This window comes from Leptonychotes weddellii, chromosome 4 (genome assembly GCF_054177405.1).
Source record: "Leptonychotes weddellii isolate Sample4059 chromosome 4, ASM5417740v2, whole genome shotgun sequence".
NCBI classification, from domain to species: Eukaryota; Metazoa; Chordata; class Mammalia; order Carnivora; family Phocidae; genus Leptonychotes; species Leptonychotes weddellii.
Genome location: NC_138372.1, coordinates 17,487,779 through 17,509,520, shown reverse-complemented (window position 1 = coordinate 17,509,520; position 21,742 = coordinate 17,487,779). Strand labels below are relative to the sequence as shown.

Below are 21,742 nucleotides of genomic sequence, written 5' to 3'. Positions count from 1 at the left end.
GCGCCTGGGTGGCTCAGTCGTTAAGCGTCTGCCTTCGGCTCAGGTCATGATCCCGGGGTCCTGGGATCGAGCCCCGCATCGGGCTCCCTGCTCCGCGGGAAGCCTGCTTCTCCCTCTCCCACTCCCCCTGCTTGTGTTCCCTCTCTCGCTGTGTCTCTCTCTGTCAAAATAAATAAATAAAATCTTTAAAAAAAAAAAAGACTTCTCAAAAAGGAAAGTATAAAAATCTGAAGACTCTAATAGCATATTCTAATTAAGATTCCATGAAGCACACGATTGATTGTAGTTGGGACAAGTGGTCCTCAGGAGCATACTGGGCACTGTGGAAAGAGTAGAGGCCCCACCAGAAAGATTTTGTATGTCACGTATGAAACTTACGAATGAGTCTTAACTTTTCATTTTACAAATTTCATAACATTCTCTCTTTATCAAAAGTGCTAATTTTATGTGATACGACATAGAACCAGGTTCTCTTGGTTCAAATAAAAGTATATCTGCCTTTTCTAAAAACAGTGTAATATCCAGATGACTGTGATGTATTTCAAGGTAGGAATCATATTTACTTTAGTTTTGTTTTTCCTGTAACTGGTAAAAGAGGAAATACTGAGAAAATGCTTGTTGACTGACTGAATGAATGGATGACTAAGCATAATTCAGAATTCCAGAAATTTCTAGAGAATACCAGATCCTTAAAGAAGCTACCATCTACTTCTAGTCTCCCCCTTTTCTGAAAATAATATGTAGAGGGAAAGACTCAAAACTAGTCAGTTTCACATCCTTTTTTTATACAGCAACATTATCCTCAAGAGAAATAATAGCACTAAAACAAAATCCTTGTTTATTCTAATTACCTTGGACAGAAAAACTGAACCAGGATGTGTTACTCTTTGCTGTTATCTAAAGTCCTTAACTTTAATAAAATCTAGCATGAAACATTTCCAATTAACATAAAAACAGCAAATCGAAAAATGTCTTTTGTGTATGTAACGTCAATTCAGTATTAACTCCATTCATTGAAAATTGAAAACTTCTAATATGGTAAGAGAAGATCAGATGCTGGAAAAAAATAATACTGACTGGCCTCATTTTAAACTCATGATCACAACCTCAAGTGGCTCTGAGTGATGTCTCGCTGTCCTTCTATGTCTAGTCACTGTCACCCAAGATGACTACTGGATCTTCTTCTTTCTCTTCAGACCCCGAATAACTCCTGCCTCTCTTCAATCTCAGCTGCTTATTTCACTGGGGAAAAAAAATAACAAGAGGACTTCCACAGGTGCTCACCACCAAGCTGTCCCTACCTCCACCTGGATTCACACTCTGTCTTCTCACTTGTCCTAGTCCATTTGGGCTGCTATAACAAAGTTCCACAGACTCAGTGGCTTATAACAACAAAAATTTCCTTCTCGTGGTTCTGAAGGCTGGAAGTCCAAGATCGGTGCATTATGGTCAGGTTCTGGTGAAGACCATATCATGGGTTGCAGACTGCTGACTTCTCACTGGGTCTTCACATGGTGGAGGGGATGAGGGATCTCTCTGGGGTCTCTTTTAGAAGGGCACTAATCCCAATCAGGAGGGCTCCACGCTCATGACCTCATCACCTCCCAAAGGCCCCACCTCCTAATCCAATCACTTTGGGGGTCATATTTCAGGATATGAATGGAGGGGGCAGGAACATTCAGACCCTAGCATCACCTGTTGTATTGGATAAATTGTCTGTGCTCACATGTAAGGTCAGCTCCTCCCCTTGTTCACTAGACCTACCCACACTTCTGCTCCTACTACATGGACCCCACAACTGTCCAACATCTCTCCCATGTCATCCATTTTCCCCTTTCTACGAGATTTTTCCATCAGTATACAAATATGCTATGTATAATATAGCCCACCTTCAAACAAAAAAAAAAAACAAAAAAGCTTGATCCAACCACCTTCTCTAGCCACCAGCCCAATTCTTTGCTTTTCTTTTCACCAAAACGCCTTTAAATTCATACCCACTGTCATTAAAAATTAAGAGAGAAAATAAGGTGTTGGCAAGGATGTAGAGAAATGGGAACCCTCATACATTACTGGGGGGATGTAAAATGGTGCAATCCCACAGAAAGTTAAACACAGCATTATCAAATGACCCAGCGATTCCACTCTTAAGTATGTACCCAAGAGAACTGAAGACATATGTTCATACAAAAACTTGTACATGGGTGCTCATAGCAGCTTTATTCATAATAGCAAAAAAGTAGAAACAACATAATGTCCACCAGCTGATGAAAAATAAACAAAATGTGGTATATCCAAACAATGGACTATTATTCAGCCACAAAAAGGAATGAAGTATGGATATTTGCTACAACATAGACGAACCCTGAAAACATGCTAAGTGACAGAAGCCAGACACAAAAGACCACATATTATATGATTCCTTTTATATGAAATGTCCATAATAGGCAAATCCACACAAACAGAAAGTAGATTTGTGGTTGCAGGGGACTGGGGAGAGAGGGAATGAGGTACGATTGCCAATGGGTAAGGGATTTTTTTGGCGGGGTGATGAAAAGTTCTGGAATTAGTGAATGTCTGGAATCCACAACATTGTAGATACACTAAAAACCATAGGATTGTATACTTTAAAAGGATGAATGTTTTGGTAAGTACATTGTATTTCAATTTTTAAAGATTTTATTTATATATTTATTTGAGGGGGAGGGACAGAGAGAATCTCAAGCAGACTCCACAATGAGTGCAGAGCTGGATGCCGGGCTCAATCTCAAGACCCCGAGATCATGACCTGAGCTGAAATCAAAATTTGGGTGCTTAACTCACTGAGCCACCCAGGTGCCCAGTACATTGTATTTCAGTTTTAAGATGATTCTAATTGGTCTAAACCTATCTTGACTCCTGTTTTCCCACTGTTTTCTTGGGCCTACCGGTTTTCCTTCCCAGTACCCCATAGAAACTACTATTTTCCAGTGTCATCTATGCCCTGTTGTTTCCTGTAGTTTTAATCGAAATCTTTTCAGCAGAATGTCAAGGAAAAATAGTTTAAAATTCCTTTAGTAAATCCTCATGACAGAGGATTCTGGAAGTTGTAGAAAGGAAGCTCAATATGTTCATTAAGGACAATATTTTGTCATATTCTATAGTGCATGATAAGGTGTGAAATTATGCATTTTTGTACCATAGCTGTTTTAGGTGTCTGTTTAAGGAGAGCATATATTAAAACTAAAAGCCTTTTGAATTTTATTCCCCAAATCCTGTAAGTATTTTCTTCTTTCCAATCCAATTAAGTAAAACTATTTACCATCTCAGTGTATCCAGTTAGCTTTGGAAGGGCAGGCAGTTCAGTATTTCGGACAAACTAGGACCCTGCTGCTTGAGAAGCAGATGTTCACATTTATGTCTCATCATAAGCTGCCCTAATTCTGCATCTCCAGTTTTGTCTCCTCCAAATTCCCCACCCCAAACTCTTTGCTCTAGTCAAGCTCACTTATTTTCTGTCCCCAAATAATAAAACGGGCATTTCCATTTCTAAGATTTTGCTAAGACCTTTGTCCTTCTCTGGAATGTTCCCTTCCTTTCCCTCTGCCCATCCTTCAAGACTTATTTGAGATTCTGTTCATTTGTTTATTCATAAACACTGAGTGTGTACTCTATGCAGTGTACTGTCTGGAATGTTATGCTGGGGTTCAATAAAAACAAGGCTGTCCTTATGTAATTTATGTTCTATCAGGAAAATGATACAAAATGAATTAAAACTAATTATTACAATTGTGATAAATGCTAATAATATGAGGCACAGGAAAATAAGATAACTTATAATGGGGGAAATGAACTGATCCAGGGCATCAGAAAGGCGTTCTCTCATATATTGTTGTTACAACCTCTTTGGAAATAATACAGCAATATATTCAATCACAAAGACCCTTTTTTGTTTTTTCAAAGATTTTATTTATTTGTCAGAGAGAGAGAGTACAAGCAGGGGGAGTGGCAGGCAGAGAGAGAAGCAGGCTCCCAGCTCTATCCCAGGACCCTGGGATCATGACCTGGGCTGAAGGCAGATGCTTAATCGACTGAGTCACCCAGGCATCCCAATCATATAGACCCTTTAACCAAGAAATTCATTCTTTTTCCTTATCCAAGTATAATTAACATATATTCAAGTGTTATACTAGTTTCAGGTGTACAATATAACGATCCAACAATTCTATTTCTCAGTGCCAGCAATTCCACTTTTGAGAGTCTATGATTTAACAGTGAAAGTACCAGCACTTAAAGTGGCATGTGACTGGGGCACCTGGGTGGCTCGGTTGGTGAAGCGTCCCACTCTTGACTCTTGGTTTTGACTCAGGTCATGATCTCAGGGTCATGAGAAGGAGCCCTGCATCAGGCTCCACATTCAGCAGGGAGTCAGCTTGAGATTCTCTCTCTCCCTCTCCCTTTGCCCCTCCCCTCCTCTGCTCTCTCTCTCTCTAAAATAAATAAATAAATCTATTTTTTTTAAAGATTTTATTTATTTATTTATTAGAGAGCAAGCGAGAGAGAAACAGCATGAGAGGGGAGAGGGTCAGAGGGAGAAGCAGGCTCCCCGCTGAGCAGGGAGCCCGATGTGGGACTCGATCCCAGGACCCTGGGATCATGACCTGAGCTGAAGGCAGTTGCTTAACCAACTGAGCCACCCTGGCGCCCTAATAAATAAATCTAAAAAAAATAAAATTGTGTGTGACTTTTGTTCCTAGCAAAGTTGCAAGTCTTACAAGGTTTAAAATCTCACCCAGCCAAGCTGCCCATGAGGTTAACTCTCCAAGCCAGTCTTGTGGATGGAGGAAAGTAAATGAAGGTAATCTAATGTGCCATAAAGTACTATTCATGTGGGTGCACTGATCATGCACAAAACATGCAAGGGAGGGACCCCAGGGTGGCTCAGTCGTTAAGCGTCTGCCTTCGGCTCAGGTCATGATCCCAGGGTCCTGGGATCGAGCCCCGCATCGGGCTCCCTGCTCTGTGGGAAGCCTGCTTCTCCCTCTCCCCTCCCCCTGCTTGTGTTCCCTCTCTCACTCTGTCTCTCTCTGTCAAATACATAAATAAAATCTTTAAAAAATAAACATTTCAGAGAGATCAGATTTAGGTCTAATTGCATAATACAATGGATCCAGCACGAGAGCTTGCTATAAGATCCTGATGGATGTCTCCCAGTAAAAACTTGCCCATTAATGTGCTTTGACAAAATGGTTGCTGAAAATGAGGGCAATGGTCAGGGTGACTACTCAAGGCACATTTTATTGGTCAGATTAGTTGATATGTATCATCCTTTGCCTCTGGAAGGCAAATTACTATGTAAGATCCTGTCCAGCTGGTAAAACACGGCTTCACTGCATTGTACCTTGAAGTAGAGGCTATCTGTTGTTAGGCTGAAGACAGAATAGTTCATCTTTACACAGGCTGGACAAGTGCCCAGTCTCCTGAGACAGTACCTGAGATTGTTTGGTTGCTGAGCGAAGGCAGCAAAAATCAAGCACGGTCAACTGAAGGCTGTGAAAGACTTGAGGGAGCAGGCATGCAGTAGACTACATGCCATCTAACCTTTGAAAAGGAAGTCTTACAGCATCAATAGTGTAGCCTTGTGCAGTATTTCACCTGTTTCCATTCTGGACCAGTTGACATTGTCTAGTTATTTTACCTCCGATTACTGTGCTATCATTGAAGTCAAATTCCTTGTGAAGGAATTTGTAATACGTGTAACATAATCCACATATGGTTAATGATGGTTCCTTTGACATTCAGGTGAGTGTGGCTGAGACAGCTTGTCTGATTGAGTACCCTAGTGAGCAAGGTGTGCACTGAAGAGTTATATTGCTTGCAGGGTTGAGTAATTCTCAAACAAGCGATTTGGGTGGCCATTAGGCATGGACATGAATGTCACATTCTTTGTTAGGTAGAGGCATGGATCTGTCCTTATACTGTAATACCACCACCAGTAATTGCACCTTTGTGGGTTATTAGGAATGATATTGGCAGATACACATCTGGATCTGTGTGCTGCTCACTTGCTTTCCTGGCTTCTTCAAAGCCAAATGACAGTACAGAATCCCTAACACCTCTCTATGGTGGCTGCAGTGGGGACAGAGGAGAGCAGCTTCCATGGTGATGTTACAGATAACATCCTCATGTGGTAAGTCTTCATGGCGGGAAACATGTGTTAAGCTTGATATATCGAGGGGTGCCTCTTGAATAGCACTGTGAGCCTGATATTTCCATGCCGGAGCTACCAAACTGAGAAATGGTTATCAGGAGGAGCAGTAGGAATAACAGCCTGGGGGTGCCTGGGTGGCTCAGTCGTTAAGCGTCTGCCTTCAGCTCAGGTCATGATCCCAGGGTCCTGGGATTGAGCCCCGCATCGGGCTCCCTGCTCCGTGGGAAGGCTGCTTCTCCCTGTCCCTCTTCTGCTGCCCCTGCTTGTGCTTTCTCTCTCTCTGTATCAAATAAATAAATAAAATCTTAAAAAAAAAAAGGAATAATAGCTCAGCTCAATAACTGTAGGCAGTGGAAGCATGAACCCACATGGGGTGATGATTGAACCAGTGGGAGGAGTTCCTTGGGACATACTGGAACACAGGAATGTCACATCAGACTGGAGTTTATTGATCTTTGTGTTACTTGCCTTGATTGTTGCACTGGTGACTGTAGCTAATGATTCTACAGCCGCTCTAACAACAGAGATGTCTGATATCAACTTGTCTGTGATATAAGATCGATGAATATGTCTCTATGTCAGAATCACTCAGAGCTCTTTTTCCTCTTTGTAGCTCACTCTAGATGGGCCCCTTGGTTGAAAGCTCCTCTGATCCTGTCTCTTGGTCTGAGAGAGCTGAACTTACCCCTGAGCTACCATGTCACATATCTTGGAGGTAACTCCTCAGATAGTGCTGGGATATTAATTGCAATCAGCTGCTCCAGGTTGTATCCTGAACATGGCTCTGTTGACCTTGAAACCATGGATTAGGAGCATTCAGAGGAGCTCTGCAACTGCTGACATTTCCAGAATCCAACACTGGTTCCAAGGCATAGTTTTTAGTGGTGGAAAAACTGGATACCACATGACTGTCCAGGAATAAGCAATAAGGGAAAAAAGATTAATTTCTGGTATTTCTACACTATGGAATATTATACAGCTGATAAACATAAATTAGATCTATATGATTTATCTCAAATAATATTGGTTATAAAAGCAAGTTTTAAATCAGTTTTTTAGAATGAGTCCATACTCATAAAAATCTACACATGCTTGTATATTTGAAAGAGCTTGGAGAAAGATGACAGGGCACTTGCTAAACTGTTAACATTGGTTACTTCTAATATATGGGCAAAATAACGGGGACCTCTTTTAGAGGATTTCATATCTCCAAGGAATGGATTATTAGCTTTTACTTTGTATATCTTTGGATTTCCTCACTCGTTACAAAATTAGCTGTCATTAAAATTAATGAAAAATTTTAATTTTGTTAGGGGAAAGGGCCACTAAATTTTTCTTAACTTACCCAACAGCATCTAATACAATAAACATTCTATAAATATTTGTGGAAGAAGACAGGAGGAGAGGAGAAACAGACTTAAATATTTGGTAGAGATAAAAAAATAACCATTAAACCACTAATGGCATGATGAAGCATTGTGGAACCTCTAAATGGGCAGTGAGAGAGGGGAAAAAAGAGAAACTTGATCAGGCTGGCAAAATAAAATGGGAAAAAGTGAAAAAAGCAAAGTAAAATAAGATATTATAAGATCAACATTGCAGTTACTCCAATAAATGTAAATGGGTTGAATTTACCTATCAAGTGAAAAAAATCTTTCATATTGGTTAAAGTCAAGGCGTCAGCAGGGCTGTGTTCCTTTTGGAGACTAGGGGAGTATCTCCAACACCTTGCTCATTCAGGTGTTGGCACTATTCAATTCCATGAGGTTATAGGACTGCGATCTCGTTACCTTGGTGACTGTCAGCAAGGAGCAGACCTTAGCTCCTTGAGGCCTCTCAGGCCCTTGCAGATAGCCTTCAACATTTCAGAAGCAGCAACAGGGAGTGGCATCCTTCTCAGGCTTTGAATTTCTCCAGTGATTGGATTGGGCCTACCTCCCCCACCCCTCCATAATTCAGGATAATGTCTTCACAAGGTCCTTAATTTTAATCACATCTGCAAAATTCCTTTTGTAAGGTAACATTCCCAGGTTCTGGGAATTAGGGTGTGGACAGCTTTGGGGGCCATTAATCTGCCTATCACAGTGAAGGACCTAAACAATTTTAAATAAATGTAGAAAAGGGTCACATTTTTGGATGGGAAGATGTGCTATTTGTAAAGATGTCATTTCTACCTGAATTAGCCTACAAATTCTGTGCAAGATGTTTTAATGATAAGCAAAATTGGATTTTGAATCAAGTGAGGGGATAGATACTCAGAGAAGACTGTATTGCTTAGAAAAAAAGAAACACATTTCTTGCACTTTAACTCAGGTAGACTTACACATATTCTAGATACACATATACCAATATCATGCACAAGGGCAAGGTAACAGATCCCATTGTTTCCAATATTCTGTTAACATCCAGGATTTTTCTACTCACTGTCCTACTGTCCAGGAATAAGGAGTAGACTGTGATATAAGATCGATGAATATGTCTTCTATGTCAGAATCACTCAGAGCTCTTTTTCCTCTTTGTAGCTCACTCTAGATGGGCCCCTTGGTTGAAAGTTCCTCTGATCCTGTCTCTTGGATCTCAACAAAGAACATGCCCAAGGAAGAGAGGAGAAAAGGCAAAAGGAGAAAGGTAAGTCTACTCACCTTATTTTAGGAACACATTTAACTGATATTTTGAACCATTTACAGAGACTACCACCCTTTCCTTTTTAATAACCAAATAACCGAAAGCTCCAGACTCCATCATCCTGTTTTTCCCCAACACATCCTTTTTACACTTCTCAAATCTGAAACTCATTTTATTTTTCTGTCCACTCATACAGCTTCATGAGAAATTTCAGGAAAAGTTCCTGGCAGTTGTGCACTCTGTCTTCTCAGTTTACTTGTGATACCACTTAGAAAAACGTTTCTAAAGAAACATTTCTTTCCTTAAGAACGATTTCCATCGCGATGTTTCCCTAGAGATGTGGATGGTACTGCGAACTGTACCAAGGCAGGTTACGTGGGTGGGTGCAGATTCTGTGATAAGGTTTTTATCCCCTCCATTTCTTTGCCTGTTTGGGGATGTGGGCTGAAGAGGAGTAAGAGAAAAATTTATTTGTATCTCCTCCAAAGAAAGTAACTTTAGTAAAACCGCCACTCTTGACTTGCAAAGAAGCTCATATAATGATTATTTACAGATGTGATTAGTTCATTCAAAGAAAAGTTATTTCAAGGCAATTGTCATGCTTTATTAAGCCTAAGTATGTTCGGAATGTATCCCATTTACAAATCCCCGGAAATAAAACAGTCACCATTGTTTAATCCCCGACACCAAGCACAGAGTCCTCGGATTTGACTTCTCAGCAGTCATTCTGACCCCCTGGTTATATATAGATCAACTGTGGGTGTCTTGCATTTCTGTCTCCAACTTTCTTAACCGTTACTAGGCAAAACATGGGCATAAGCAACCTTTTCTAAGTTAATACTGCACTAACAGAGATCCTGGGAAGTCCGCAGCCCGGCACTGGTCAGGAAGAAGTGGCCGTGAAGGGTCCAGGGAGGTTCAGCCCGATTCTGCAACTTCCCAGAGGGTGGAGGCAACGGCCCAGTCCGCACCCGCCCAGCAGAAGGTCGCGCGAAAATCCGCCACTCTACCAGTTTCAACAAAGAACATGCCCACGGATACCCGGATGCAGCAGGTCCACCCCCGCTTCCCCCACCGGGGACGAGACTCCTGCGCATCCAGGACTTTGCGCAAGGTGGGCGGGGTGGGGCGGGGCGCGGGAAGAGAGGAGAAAGGGCGGCGGTTGGGCGAGAGGGGAGCCACGCCCACCGCTCCAACGTTTCTGCGCATGCTCTGCGCGTCAGCTTCTGGTATTTTAGGCGCGTCTGCGGACGTCGGCGTCTGGAGGTTGGAGGGAGAGGTCGAGTATCTGGTTTTTCAAGAGCCGCTTTGAAAAGCCTTTCTTCATCTTCAGCTTCGGAAAGGAAGGCCTCTGTTCGTCCTTTCCTTTGGCCTTCGGTGTGGCGTTGGCGGCCTGTGGTGGTAAGTTTACTGGTGACGGGGTCGGTCCCAGGTACGTGAGGCGGGGGTGACGCACGAAGGGGACGCGGGCAGGCTGGCCTTTGAGATTGCCACTTCTGGGAGTCGGAGCGGCTCGGTTAGTTTATTGGCTTGGGGCCCTACCGCGCGACTCACTTCCGGTCCCCCCCCCCCGGTTGTTCTTAGGCGCCTAGTTTCCGGGTAGGGATCCTGAGAGACGGAGGGAAGTTTGCAGCCTCGGGCCGAGATGTCTCAGTACGTGAACGACCTGTGGCCCGGCTCGCCGCAGGACGAGGAGTCCCCCTCGACGTCTCGGTCGGGCCGGTCCAGCCGCCTGTCCTCGGCGTCCAGGAGCCGCTCGTCTTCTGGGAGCTCTCGGTCCCGCTCCAGCGGCTCGAGCCGGGCGTCGTCGCGGAGTCGGAGCCGGCCCCGAAGGAGGAGCAGGTCCAGGTCCTGGTCCAGGCGGCGCCACCAGAGGAAGTACAGGCGCCACTCGCGCTCCTGCTCGCGCAGCCGCTCGCGCTCCCGCGGCCGCCGGTACCGGGACAGGCGCTACGGCGCGTCCAACAGATATCGCCGGTCGCCGTGGCGGCCTCGCTCTCGCAGCCGGTCCGGCTCGCGGGGACGCGCGTATTACCGACGGGCCTACGCGCTGCCGCGGGGGCGGCGCTACTACGGCTTCGGCCGCACCGTGTCCCCGGAGGAACGCAGAAGATGGAGGGGCCGCTCCCGGACCAGGTCGCGGAGCCCCACCCGTTTTCGCTTGAGTGAGAAAGGTGAGTCATCTGCCGCGAACCTTTCCAGCGCACCCTTGTACGTGGCTGGCGACAGCACGAGTACGCGGGGGGACCAGAGTTGCCGTGTAGTGTGGATATTTCCATTGCTTTTGGTGCCTGTAATCTTAGTAGTTTCGTTGGGAGCAAAGAGGGAAGGGACACACGTAAGCAGGTTAAGAGCAGTTAAAAGCGCTGTTTTTGGTGCCCAGTTTTGAAGTGGTCGTTCTTTTCCCCTGGGGTCTAGAAGTCGACTGTGGTATTAAACAGCTCGCGGTGGAGGAAATCCTTTTTCCTAGTGGCTGGTCCTTCTCGGTGGAGCCTTTCTAGGTATTACTAGTGACTCAGCAGTTTATTCCTTAAGGTTTTGTTATCTGTTGAGCGAGAAGAGTATCAACTTTTTTCCTCAATACCGTGTTACTGGAACAACTGGATTTTGTTCCAATATTTTACTTATTAAGATTTATTTGAGAAAGCATGAGTGCGGTGAGGGGGAGAAGGAGAAGCAGACTCCCCACTGAGCAGGGAGCCCTATGGGAGGCTCATTCTGGGACTCCTGGAGGATGACCTGAGCGGAAGGCAGATGCTTAACCGATTGAGCCACCCAGGCGCTGCAGTTCCAGTATTTTAATACAGATGATTTGTTTTAATGCTGGTAAGATCACAGAACAGAAAAAGACATGTAAACTAAAACTCATAGGAGTCTGAAAATGGATTGTATCTGCATTGGTTCATTAGTTGTGATGATTGGGCCATATGTAAAATCTATTACAAAAACTTGATATGTTCAGAGAAACACATTTGAAGAGAAAGGAAAAACAATTAGGAAATTCAGGCCTTTGGTAAGGAAAACTGAAAACCAGTTGTTGAAGATTATTTAGGGATGCTTGCTTGCTTTTTTTAGCAAAAAAATGAGGTATAGAATTTTGTTTTTGTGATTCCAGCTGTATTTTACCCACTAAAATAAAATATTTAAATGTCTTTATTGTTAATAAAATACAAGCTTGTTTTGTGATTGGGCAGTCTTTGGGGAACTGTACTACAGGATTAAGGGATTAAGGAATGTCTTGTCTTGTTTTTGTAGATCGAATGGAGCTGTTAGAAATAGCAAAAGCCAATGCAGCAAAAGCTTTAGGGACAGCTAACTTTGACTTGCCGGCTAGTCTCAGAAAAGTTCTTGCATCTAAAGAGACGAACCATGGAACAGCTGTACCAAACAGTGGTGCAACGTTTGAGGTGAGTACTCTAGGTTTATCCAAACAAAATCTTCAGAAAGCTACTGTTGGAAAGATCTAATTGGCCATTTTTATTTGATTTATTTTAGAGTGCTTCTTGGAAAGCCTAAATATAATTAAGATCAAAATAGCAGCTCTAGTGAAGGTCTCTCCCTCGTGAAAATGGGAGATTAGTGATCTTCATTTTCATGTGACTCAGTACTAATTACTTTCATAGTTGTAGGTGGTATTTGGCGATTTCTATGTACCTATCGACTTTTTCTAACTAGCCTTTACAGAGTATTTTATCTGTAGTCTTCATTTGCAGCATTATGTTCCCACAAATTCTGTATTCAACATACAGTATAGTTTATCTGCTTTATTTCTGTCTTATAGAAATCATGAATGTGGTCTCCAGACATGAAGAAAATCTGTTGGTAATTGATACATGGGCAAAAACATCAGAGGTTTTACTAATTTGAAGTTTATGTTCACACACTGAAAGTTTAGTTTTTTGTTGGTAGATCCATGTGCATGCTAGAATTTGGGATAGGTACTATTTTGATAAGATACTGAAGACAATTTTTTTTTTAAAACATTTTGTAATGTGGGACATCTGTGATACAGATATCCCTTTCATAATATATGCAATATATTCCAGATGTTTTGAGAGATTACAGAAGAAGAGGCCTGCTTCACTTGCAGATAAGTTTATTATAATTTTCCAGAAATGTCCAGGATGTGCATTGGCAAATTGCACTGTGGTCTTAAAGTATAAAATTCATAGCCTTCAAGGTTTAAGGTAGTTATGAGTTTGACAGAATCAGTTAAGATAGGAAAAATGTTCTCTAGATAAACTTATCATTCAAACCCAGGTGTGGGTTTGCTTAAGTATTTAGTAATGAACAAGATCTTAGTCCAGTTGCTTTTTCAGATGATTAGGTTTCCAACTGGCAAACGCCTTAGTTCTTAGAAACTAGGTATTTTCTGGGATGACTTTACTTTCAGAGTTAATTGAATTTGCATCGGGGGAATATAATACTATTTTATTGGGGAAGAGTGTCTTAAGCTGATTATTGAATCAGTTTTGTTAAGGGGAAAGCTGGAATACTAATGTCGTTTAGGCTGTTAAGTATATGATTAGATCCAAGTCGATTTGTGTCTCTACAACTAAATTTATATATGGTTGGGCTGCATTTTATACAGTATGGTAAACCAAGGGTATGGTTTTTTTAAAGTATTTTCTCTTACCTGTTCTAGCTGTTGGAAAGACAAGCAGAAGATGGAACTAAAAATCCCAGTGAAAAGCCTTCCCAGCAAAAAAGCATAGCTTTTAGCTCTAACGTAAGTATATCTAGGCATTGGCTACTCAAAATTGGACTTAGGGACATAATTCTATTATGTGGGCTTTTATTTTTGTTGGAAGGCTCATTGTTTTTGTGGTGGTACTTTGGGGTCTACTAAGCCACTTTAGATAGAATAAACCTTTCATAATTTTTTGTACCATTCTTACAGGTGACCGGTATATTGGCTCCCTCTGTATCTGATACTCACATTTTTGATATCAGTGTTTTACTTTTTTACACATCCCTCCTATACTTGTTGAATTATTTAGAAAGCACATCTCAGAAAACGCTGTAATCAGAATATTTTAAAATCAGCCAAGGGTTGGGGCACCTGGGTGGCTCAGTTGGTTAAGCGACTGCCTTCGGCTCAGGTCATGATCCTGGAGTCCCAGGATCAGGTCCCGCATCGGGCTCCCTGCTCGGCAGGGAGTCTGCTTCTCCCTCTGACCCTCCTCCCTCTCATGCTCTCTGTCTCTCATTCTCTCTGTCTCAAATAAAATAAATAAAATCTTTAAAAAAAAAAAAAAAATCAGCCAAGGGTTTAAACAAAACTGAAAACTTTCAATGCATTATTTTGTAATAAACTTTGCACATGTCTGATTTTTCCTAGTAGTTTTTAAAGTAGGCTTTACAATTTGGATCATGTGATAAATATGGGGTCCATTCTTTGCTTTTGGATGGTGTCTCAAGTTTTAATCTTTAATGGAATTATTTAGTATATTTTGTAAAAAGCAAGTATTTAAAAAAAAAAAAAGCAAGTATTTTGAGTACAAGTATGTGTTTGCATAGCTGACTTAAGAATTTCTTCTCTTACAGAATTCTGTAGCAAAGCCAATGCTTCAGAAATCCGCTAAAGCTGCTGCTGAAGAGACCTCTTCAGGATCCCCCAAAATAGACCAGAAAAAAAGTCCATATGGACTGTGGGTACCTGTCTAAAAAAAGAAAACTAATGTATAAGGTTGGCTGAAATGCACTTTATTGTAAGTGTGTGTTCCTAACATTATTCCATCTCTGGGAGTCATTTAGTGGTAATTGTTGCAATTACAAACAATGACAAAGAAATATATAAATCTTTAATATTTAAATATTAACATTTTAGATTTCTCTTATAGATAAGAGATAACACACGTGGACCAGAGGATTCATACAGGTGGGAGTCTTGTACATATACTTGTAAATGTTTTGTATAATATCGATTACTTATGTAAAAGCAAAATTTATAAGAACAGTAATTGATTTGTTTATATTTGTTAATAAATTTCTTGTTTAAATTTGTGTTGCTTTGTTATGTATGTATATATTACATAATGAATCTTAAAGAAGCATAAAGTGTCTCTTGTTTAAAGCCTTGCTAATTCCAAATCCAAATCCATGGACTGACGGCATAGGGTTCACTGACCTTACCCAGTTTGTGAGAAATGCTAAATCTCAAAGTCTCCACCCCAGAGCTGAATCTTAATATTCGCCAGTTGATGTGGGTCTTCGTTTAAATTTGAGAAGTTATGCCTAAAATTTATGGAATTCTGGCATAGTATTGTCTTGGACGAGTTAAACTACAAGCTTTAGGTGAGGAGACTCAGCCAGAGAGATAGAAATGAATGCCTCATTGAGCTCTACAATCTGTGAAGTTTAGCTGCATTTCTTTATTACGCCTTTTTTTTTTGAAGTATGTTTTTCTTTCTTACTTGCTTTCTCTTTTGCCACCAACTTGTGTAGTCTCAGGAAATAGTTTTCCAATAGGGATGATAAGGTAAACAGGATAGGCAGAATATCAGATACGAAACAAATAACTCAGGAAAAGAAACACTCAAATAATATGAATAGATGAGCAGGCAGAAGTCCTGAATTCTTAAGTAGAAGGGACAGTAACGAAGGTTCTCAGGTGGAACTTAATTTGCTGTTAACTAAAGCTGTGCTGTCTAGTATTTACCTGTACTTTCCAATCAGTAACAGCCACTGGCCACATGTGATTACATGCAGCCTCTCAGTCATACTAGCCACTTCTGAAGTGTTAAGGCTAGTGGCTGTGTTACTGGAAAGTACAGATAAGAGAATATTTGTATCCTAAAACATTGTATGGTGAAGAGCTGCTCTAATAAAATTTGACCTTACGAAAAATTTAAATGGACAACGAACGGAAAATTCCGTGAGAAAGGGTTGCTGCTCTGGGTGAACATGTCCATTTTATATCTAGGTTAACAGTAGTTACCAGGAGGGGGACATGCTTCTAAAGAAGTACAAAAGTTTATGCAGTAGGTTCATTTTTATTCTAAGGAGACCTGAGAACATTGGTAGGCTGGCCTGGTTACAGCCAAATCCAATAAAACATGAGGATTTGAGTTGTAACTGAGAATGTGGCTAATATGAACACCTTGTTAGTATCTTTAGTTGGTATCCTTAGCAAAGTTGCAGAGGGTTCCCTTGTGAGGGAGACTTTGGAAAAGAATTAATAATGTGATAATCTTTCTTACCTTCATTTCGCTGGTAGCAGCATTTGCTGCTCTGATTATGACACGTATTTGAATACTAGCCCTGAACAGCTGAGTGACTGGATAAGTCCTGTAACTCTTCAACCAAACTCCTTCGTTACATAAGAATGGTCTGGGCTAATTACCACTTCTGATACTTCTGCAGTGATTTTTACCTTTGGCATTCTTCACCATTAGCTTCTTCAGTCTATTAGCACGCTTGAGGCTTAGCTATTTCATACTCTTTAATTTCTTGGTCTGTTGGCTCATTTTCTCTTATCTAGTGTCCTGAAAAGAATATGGTTTATATTCTTCATTTTTTTTTTTTTTTTCATAATTGCCCCATCAAGTACTAACAGTGTTCTTGTCTAAGTTCACCTTGTCTGTTGGGTCTGGCCAGGTCTGTGGTGTTTAGTTTGTCCTGGGCTTTGTAACACAGAAGATAATGTACTGTGTGTGTAAAGCCAGACTGGCCTTCATTATGTAAGTGGGATGCAGTTGCCCAGGTGTAATACCCTGTTACTGTGTAAGTGGTGGACAGTATAGCAAGATGGTGCCGATGGTGAGAAATTATACCAAGAAACTAGATTCAGTGCTGTCCAGTGAAAATGAGGGAACCACATTGAAAAAGGTAAAAAGAATTAGTGAAAGTTTTTTACCCTAGTATATCTAAAATGTCATTTCAATACTCTAAGAATTGGTGGCATTTTACTTTTTTTGTACTAGGTATTGTAATCATGTATTTTACACTTAAAGCACACCTCAGTTTGTCCTAGCCACTTTTAAAGTCACATATGGTGGATGGCCACCATTTTGGAAAGCACATCCCTAGATTGGTTCAGGTGTTAAATCCTTTGCTTTTTTTCTTAAAGTGTGAACTAGAGGAACTGTATTTAAGTCACCATAGCATGCTTCCCTTTCGTTTTCTTTGCTGAAAACCTCTCTTAAGCTTATCTAGTAAAATAAAACTTCGTCTTAACGAGTGCTTTTCACTCTTTCTCTATAGAGTCCTTTGTCAAAATTTTCTTGCAGGGATTTACATGCATTTATTTCCTTTGACCTCTTCCATTTTCTACACTGGGTCTTTGTCCTTTGCCCACTGATGGATTGTATCCTTGGCCTACTTCTCTCTCTACAAGCTCTTAGCAATTTCCTCCATGCTGCCTTCTGCCATCTACTAACTGAGAATTTCCCGAGTTCCTTTCCAGTGCTTACTCCCGCGCTCTTCAAAATGCACCTTTCCTATGCTGAACTTCTACAATATTGCCTATTTGACCATCCACCCAGTCACCTTCAGAGTAATCCTCAAATCCTACTGACCTCTGCGCTTCTGGTTGAAGCAGCAGTGACTGTTGGGGAGTGCTTTTCTCCTCTGGAGAAATCCGTGTTTCCTTTTTTTTTTTTTAAGATTTTATTGATTTGAGAGAACACCAGCAGGTCTAGTAGAGGGAGAGGGAGAAGCAGACTACCCCCTGAGCAGGGGGCCCGATGTGGGGCTTGATCCCAGGACTCTGGAATCATAACCTGAGCCAAAGGCAACCCTTAACCGAGCCACCCAGGTGCTCCTCCTGTTTTTCCTTTAAATCCAGATTATGATGTCTATGAAACCTATCCTTACTAATCTTTCCCTCCTCTTTTCCCTTAGTACGCTGGTACTAAATGTTTTCTTGGTAAATACTGGAGAGCCACATAAAACAGGTGATCAGTTTTTTTGAGGAGACAGCGGCATAGGTGTGTATTCGTCTTGAATTTTTTTTAAGATTTATTTTGGAGATAGCACTAGCAGGAGGGAGAGAGGGAGAGAATCTCGAGCAGACTCCATGCTGAGCAGGGAGCCTGAAATGGGGCTCAATCCCAGGACCCTGAGATCATGGCCTGAGCTGAAACCAAGAGTGGAACACTTAACCAACTGCACCACCCAGGCTTCCTTTCTTGAATTACTATTTTTTTTTTTTTTAAGATTTTTATTTGTCAGCACAAGAAGGGGGCACAGGCAGAGGGAGAAGCAGGCTCTTCACTAAGCAACGAGCCCTACATGGAGCCTGGGATCATGACCTGAGCCAAAGGCAGATGTCCCTTGAATTATTTTTTTTTTAAACACATTGGTTGTTTTTTGTTTTGTTTTTAAAGATTTTATTTATTCATGAGAGAGGCAGAGGGAGAAGCAGGCTCCCAAGGAGCAGGGAGCCAGATGCGGGATTCGATCTCAGGACCCTGGGATCATGACCTGAGCCGAAGGCAGATGCTCAACGACTGAGCCACCCAGGCACCCCTCTTTTTCGGTTTTAAGACTGAAAATCTCTTCAGAAAAAAATTCTTTGAAGAAATATGTTCATTGAACTTTAATGAATTTTGTAAGTTAATAGTACTGTCAGATGGTTTAGTTTTAAGATTGGGAACACAAGCTCATGTTGAAAATACAAGGGCAGTGACATTACACTACTTTGAGAGAATTCATATATATACTGCTGATTCTGCCCAATAATTACCCTATTCAAACACAAACATACAAGTAATAGTGATGAGACCACTCTTCAAACTAGTAATTCAGGCATTCCTTAATTTCTACCTTCTGCTACACTTCAAGACCACAGTTAATTTTGTCATGAGGCATGAAATCAGTACTAAAACTTAAGGCTGCATGATAGTACTTACTGCTTTTCCAAGTCTATGACCATCCTATCAATTTCCTCCATGAAGGAGGCTGTTAGATGTTGTGTAAAACTCCTCTCCACTGAGAAAAAGCAAGGTGTAAGTAACACTATAAAGATTCTATACCAGCAGAACTAGACAATGTTTAGTGGTCAAAAATGGAAACCTCTGGGATCATATCTGATTTCAAAGAAATAGAAATCAGACCTGAAAAAAGGTACTTAAGAAATCTACTCTAGTGCTCAAGTGAGGCACCAGCTGAGGACCAGAGGCTAATGGACTCACCCAACCAAGTCGTACAGTGAGAGAGCCTGAATGAGAACATGGTGTGCTCTGAACAATTTAGAGCTCTCTCTACTCTACTCCACTATCCCTATTAAAACAGTTGTGATCTTGGGGTGCCTGGGTGGCTCAGTCGTTAAGCGTCTGCCTTCGGCTCAGGTCATGGTCCCAGGGTCCTGGGATCGAGCCCCGCATCGGGCTCCCTGCTCAGCGGGAAGCCTGCTTCTCCCTCTCCCACTCCCCCTGCTTGTGTTCCTGCTCTCACTATCTCTCTCTCTCTGTCAAATAAATAAAATCTTAAAAAAAAACAAAACAAAAGTTGTGATCTTAAGCACATTACCTGCCTTAGGGAAAGAGCAAGTGCAGCTTATTAGCACTGCTTACTGCACCTGATGAAGTAGATATCCTGCATAGGTAAGGGACACAGTAACAGCAACAGTAATCATGATGATGAGACTGCCTACAGCACTATGTGCCAAACATTAAGTACACTGTAGGGATGAATTCATTTAATCTTTACCATAACCCTATGGGGTAAGCACTATTATTCCCTGTATACAGATGAGGAAACGGAGAAGAACTGTGACACGTCTAGTAAGTGATGGAGCCGGAACCCAAGGCCAGGAAGCAAAGCTCCAGAATCAGCACTCTTAAATTCAAGTCCTTCCAGGTAACATGCTAAGAATATACCATTAAATCACTTACAGTTTTTCTCTCAGTCTTTCATAAGTTTCCACGTCAGGTTTGATATGCTTGGTCAGCCGATGATACTGGCGTAACTGAGCAGCAGCATAATCTAAAAGGAGAATCCAGACTATTTTAGATGTTGGGGCATTATTAGACCTGTTATTAAGAGGCCCATTCAATAAAGTAAAAGCCAGTTTTACCTGAGAATCCCAAGTCAGGGTTTTTCCTCCTCTACTTCCTCTCCCATCTTTCTGCATCTTCTGCACTGATCTCCAGCAGCTTCACTTTCTCATAGTCCTCCCCTCTTGCTGCACATTCCTAAAAAGGGGAAAAAACATTAGTTTTATTCCCTTATATAATTCTTTGATCCCTTTAAAATCAAGAGAGGCCTAAAGACTGCTATCAAGACTGTTTAAGTTGATTAGCTTGAAAAGAAAATTGTGTGCAATTTGCTATGATCTGTAAGAAGTAATACATCTAGGGTTGCCTGGGTGGCTCAGTTGGTTGGGTGTCTGGTCATGATCCCAGAGTCCTGGTATCAAGCACCACATCAGGCTCCCTGCTCAGCGGGAAGTCTGCTTTTCCCTCTCCCTCTCTCAAATAAATAAATAAAATCTTAAAAAAAACAACAACAACCCATCAGAGCTGCATTTCTTATTTAAAAAAAAAACAAAAACCTCTATAACACTGACACCAAAAACAGCCATGGTGGACACATTAGGTGTCCATTAAAATCCTTTCTCCCCTCCTGGGCGCCTGGGTGGCTCAGTTGGTTAAGCGACTGCCTTCGGCTCAGGTCATGATCCTGGAGTCCCTGGATCGAGTCCCGCATAGGGCTCCCTGCTCGGCGGGGAGTCTGCTTCTCCCTCTGACCCTCCCCCCTCTCATGTGCTCTCTCTCTCAAATAAATAAATAAAATCTTTAAAAAAAAAAAAAAATCCTTTCTCCCCTCCTTTCCTAGCTCATGGCTGCCCATTTCCCAACCTCCCCTGCAGTTGGATCAGGCCAGATGACTTGGGAGCTGATACATGAGAGACTCAGGAGCTTTATAGTTTTGGGTTTTTTTTTAAGATTTTATTTATTTATTTGACACACAGAGAGACAGCACAAGCAGGGAGACCGGCAGGGAGAGGGAAAAGCAGGCTCCCTCTGAGCAGAGCTGGACGTGGGGCTCGATCCCAGGACCCCGGGATCATGACCTGAGCTGAAGGCAAACGCTTAACTGACTGAGCCACCCAGGCGCCCCTACAGTTTGTTATTGTTGGAGCTTTTGTTACTGTAGCTTAGGCTCTTACTCTAATAGCCACTGCTTATGCCACTCTACGTGCGAGGCACTGCTGTTACATGTTTTACACATTTTAGTCTCCCAACTCTCTCAGAGCCAGAGTGCTCACCTTCCATGCCATATGCCGCCTCGGCAAAACACAAGAGAATCCTGGAATCCACAGCTTGTGAGGATGGTGGAATTGTACTTACTTTTTTCTCTTCTTCTTCCTGCAGCTCCCATCCCAGACGAGCTTTTTAGCCTCCCAGTTTGCAGGTAATTTAAGTCTTTTATCTTCCTCCACAACTTCCTGGTGATTTAACATTCGAGCTTCATTCTACTACCAGAACACACAAAGTTTGTCGGCACAGGTATGGAAACAAATCTAAATAGACATTACCTGTCTTCTTGTATGGCAGGCATCCAAAGCAGACCTTTGGATTTTATCCTGAACGGCGGAGAGCCACTAGAGAATTTTACGTGTGTATTCGTGTTGGGGGAATTTTATGGAGGGGGAGATGAGGAAGTCAACACCTATTCCTATAACTTTAAATATTCTTTTACTACTTTCAAGGAACCAGGTGGTAGGGATGGAAAGAGCTATGGTTTGGAAGTAAGAAGACCTGAGGGATATATGGACTTGACTACTCTCTGGCTGTGTGATGTAAGCAAGTCTTTTAGGACTGGATTGAAACAGGGCTTCCCACAGCATGAGTTCCACTGACTGGAGAGACTTGAGAGGATTTTAGATGCTACTGAATGACCCTGAGTCACACACTGAGAAGGTGATTCCATTTTCATATCTCTTTTAATTCAAATTGGGTCCAAGACAAATTCTGAGCAACT

The 21,742-nt window shown here is 41.9% G+C and overlaps 1 protein-coding gene and 1 pseudogene across 4 annotated transcripts in view; one reads left to right on the top strand and one right to left on the bottom strand.

Annotated features, from left to right (window-relative positions):
- Positions 1-8,904: 8,904 nt before the first annotated feature.
- The window catches only part of LOC102736470 (pre-mRNA-splicing factor SYF2-like), a 15,607-nt pseudogene continuing 2,769 nt past the window's right edge, over positions 8,905-21,742 (bottom strand). The window contains exons 3-6 of the transcript XR_014144743.1: positions 21,109-21,233; positions 19,833-19,950; positions 19,651-19,741; positions 8,905-11,357 (exon numbers count right to left, since the gene is read on the bottom strand). The product of XR_014144743.1 is annotated as a pre-mRNA-splicing factor SYF2-like (transcript). The remainder of the gene's footprint in view (positions 11,358-19,650; positions 19,742-19,832; positions 19,951-21,108; positions 21,234-21,742) is intronic.
- On the top strand, positions 10,458-14,818 carry RSRP1 (arginine and serine rich protein 1). 3 transcript variants are annotated; one of them, XR_014144741.1, is made up of 4 exons: positions 10,458-10,986; positions 12,068-12,634; positions 12,859-13,541; positions 14,360-14,818. XR_014144741.1 is itself a non-coding variant. In XM_006737010.3 (4 exons), exons 1-4 carry the CDS (start codon positions 10,458-10,460, stop codon positions 14,477-14,479), a joined length of 885 nt encoding a protein of 294 aa, XP_006737073.1. In that variant the 3' UTR covers positions 14,480-14,818. The 3 variants fall into 3 exon arrangements, 1 of the variants encoding a protein (XP_006737073.1); XR_014144742.1 differs by having other exon boundaries at positions 13,458-13,541; positions 14,360-14,500; XM_006737010.3 differs by having other exon boundaries at positions 12,068-12,219; positions 13,458-13,541.

Bases quoted from the DNA above. Each gene is read 5' to 3' on its own strand.
- RSRP1 (XM_006737010.3), top strand. From the start codon at position 10,458: ATGTCTCAGTACGTGAACGACCTGTGGCCCGGCTCGCCGCAGGACGAG. The intron at 12,220-13,457 runs GTGAGTACTCTA...TACCTGTTCTAG, and splicing joins ACAGTGGTGCAACGTTTGAG to CTGTTGGAAAGACAAGCAGA. The intron at 13,542-14,359 runs GTAAGTATATCT...CTTCTCTTACAG, and splicing joins GCATAGCTTTTAGCTCTAAC to AATTCTGTAGCAAAGCCAAT.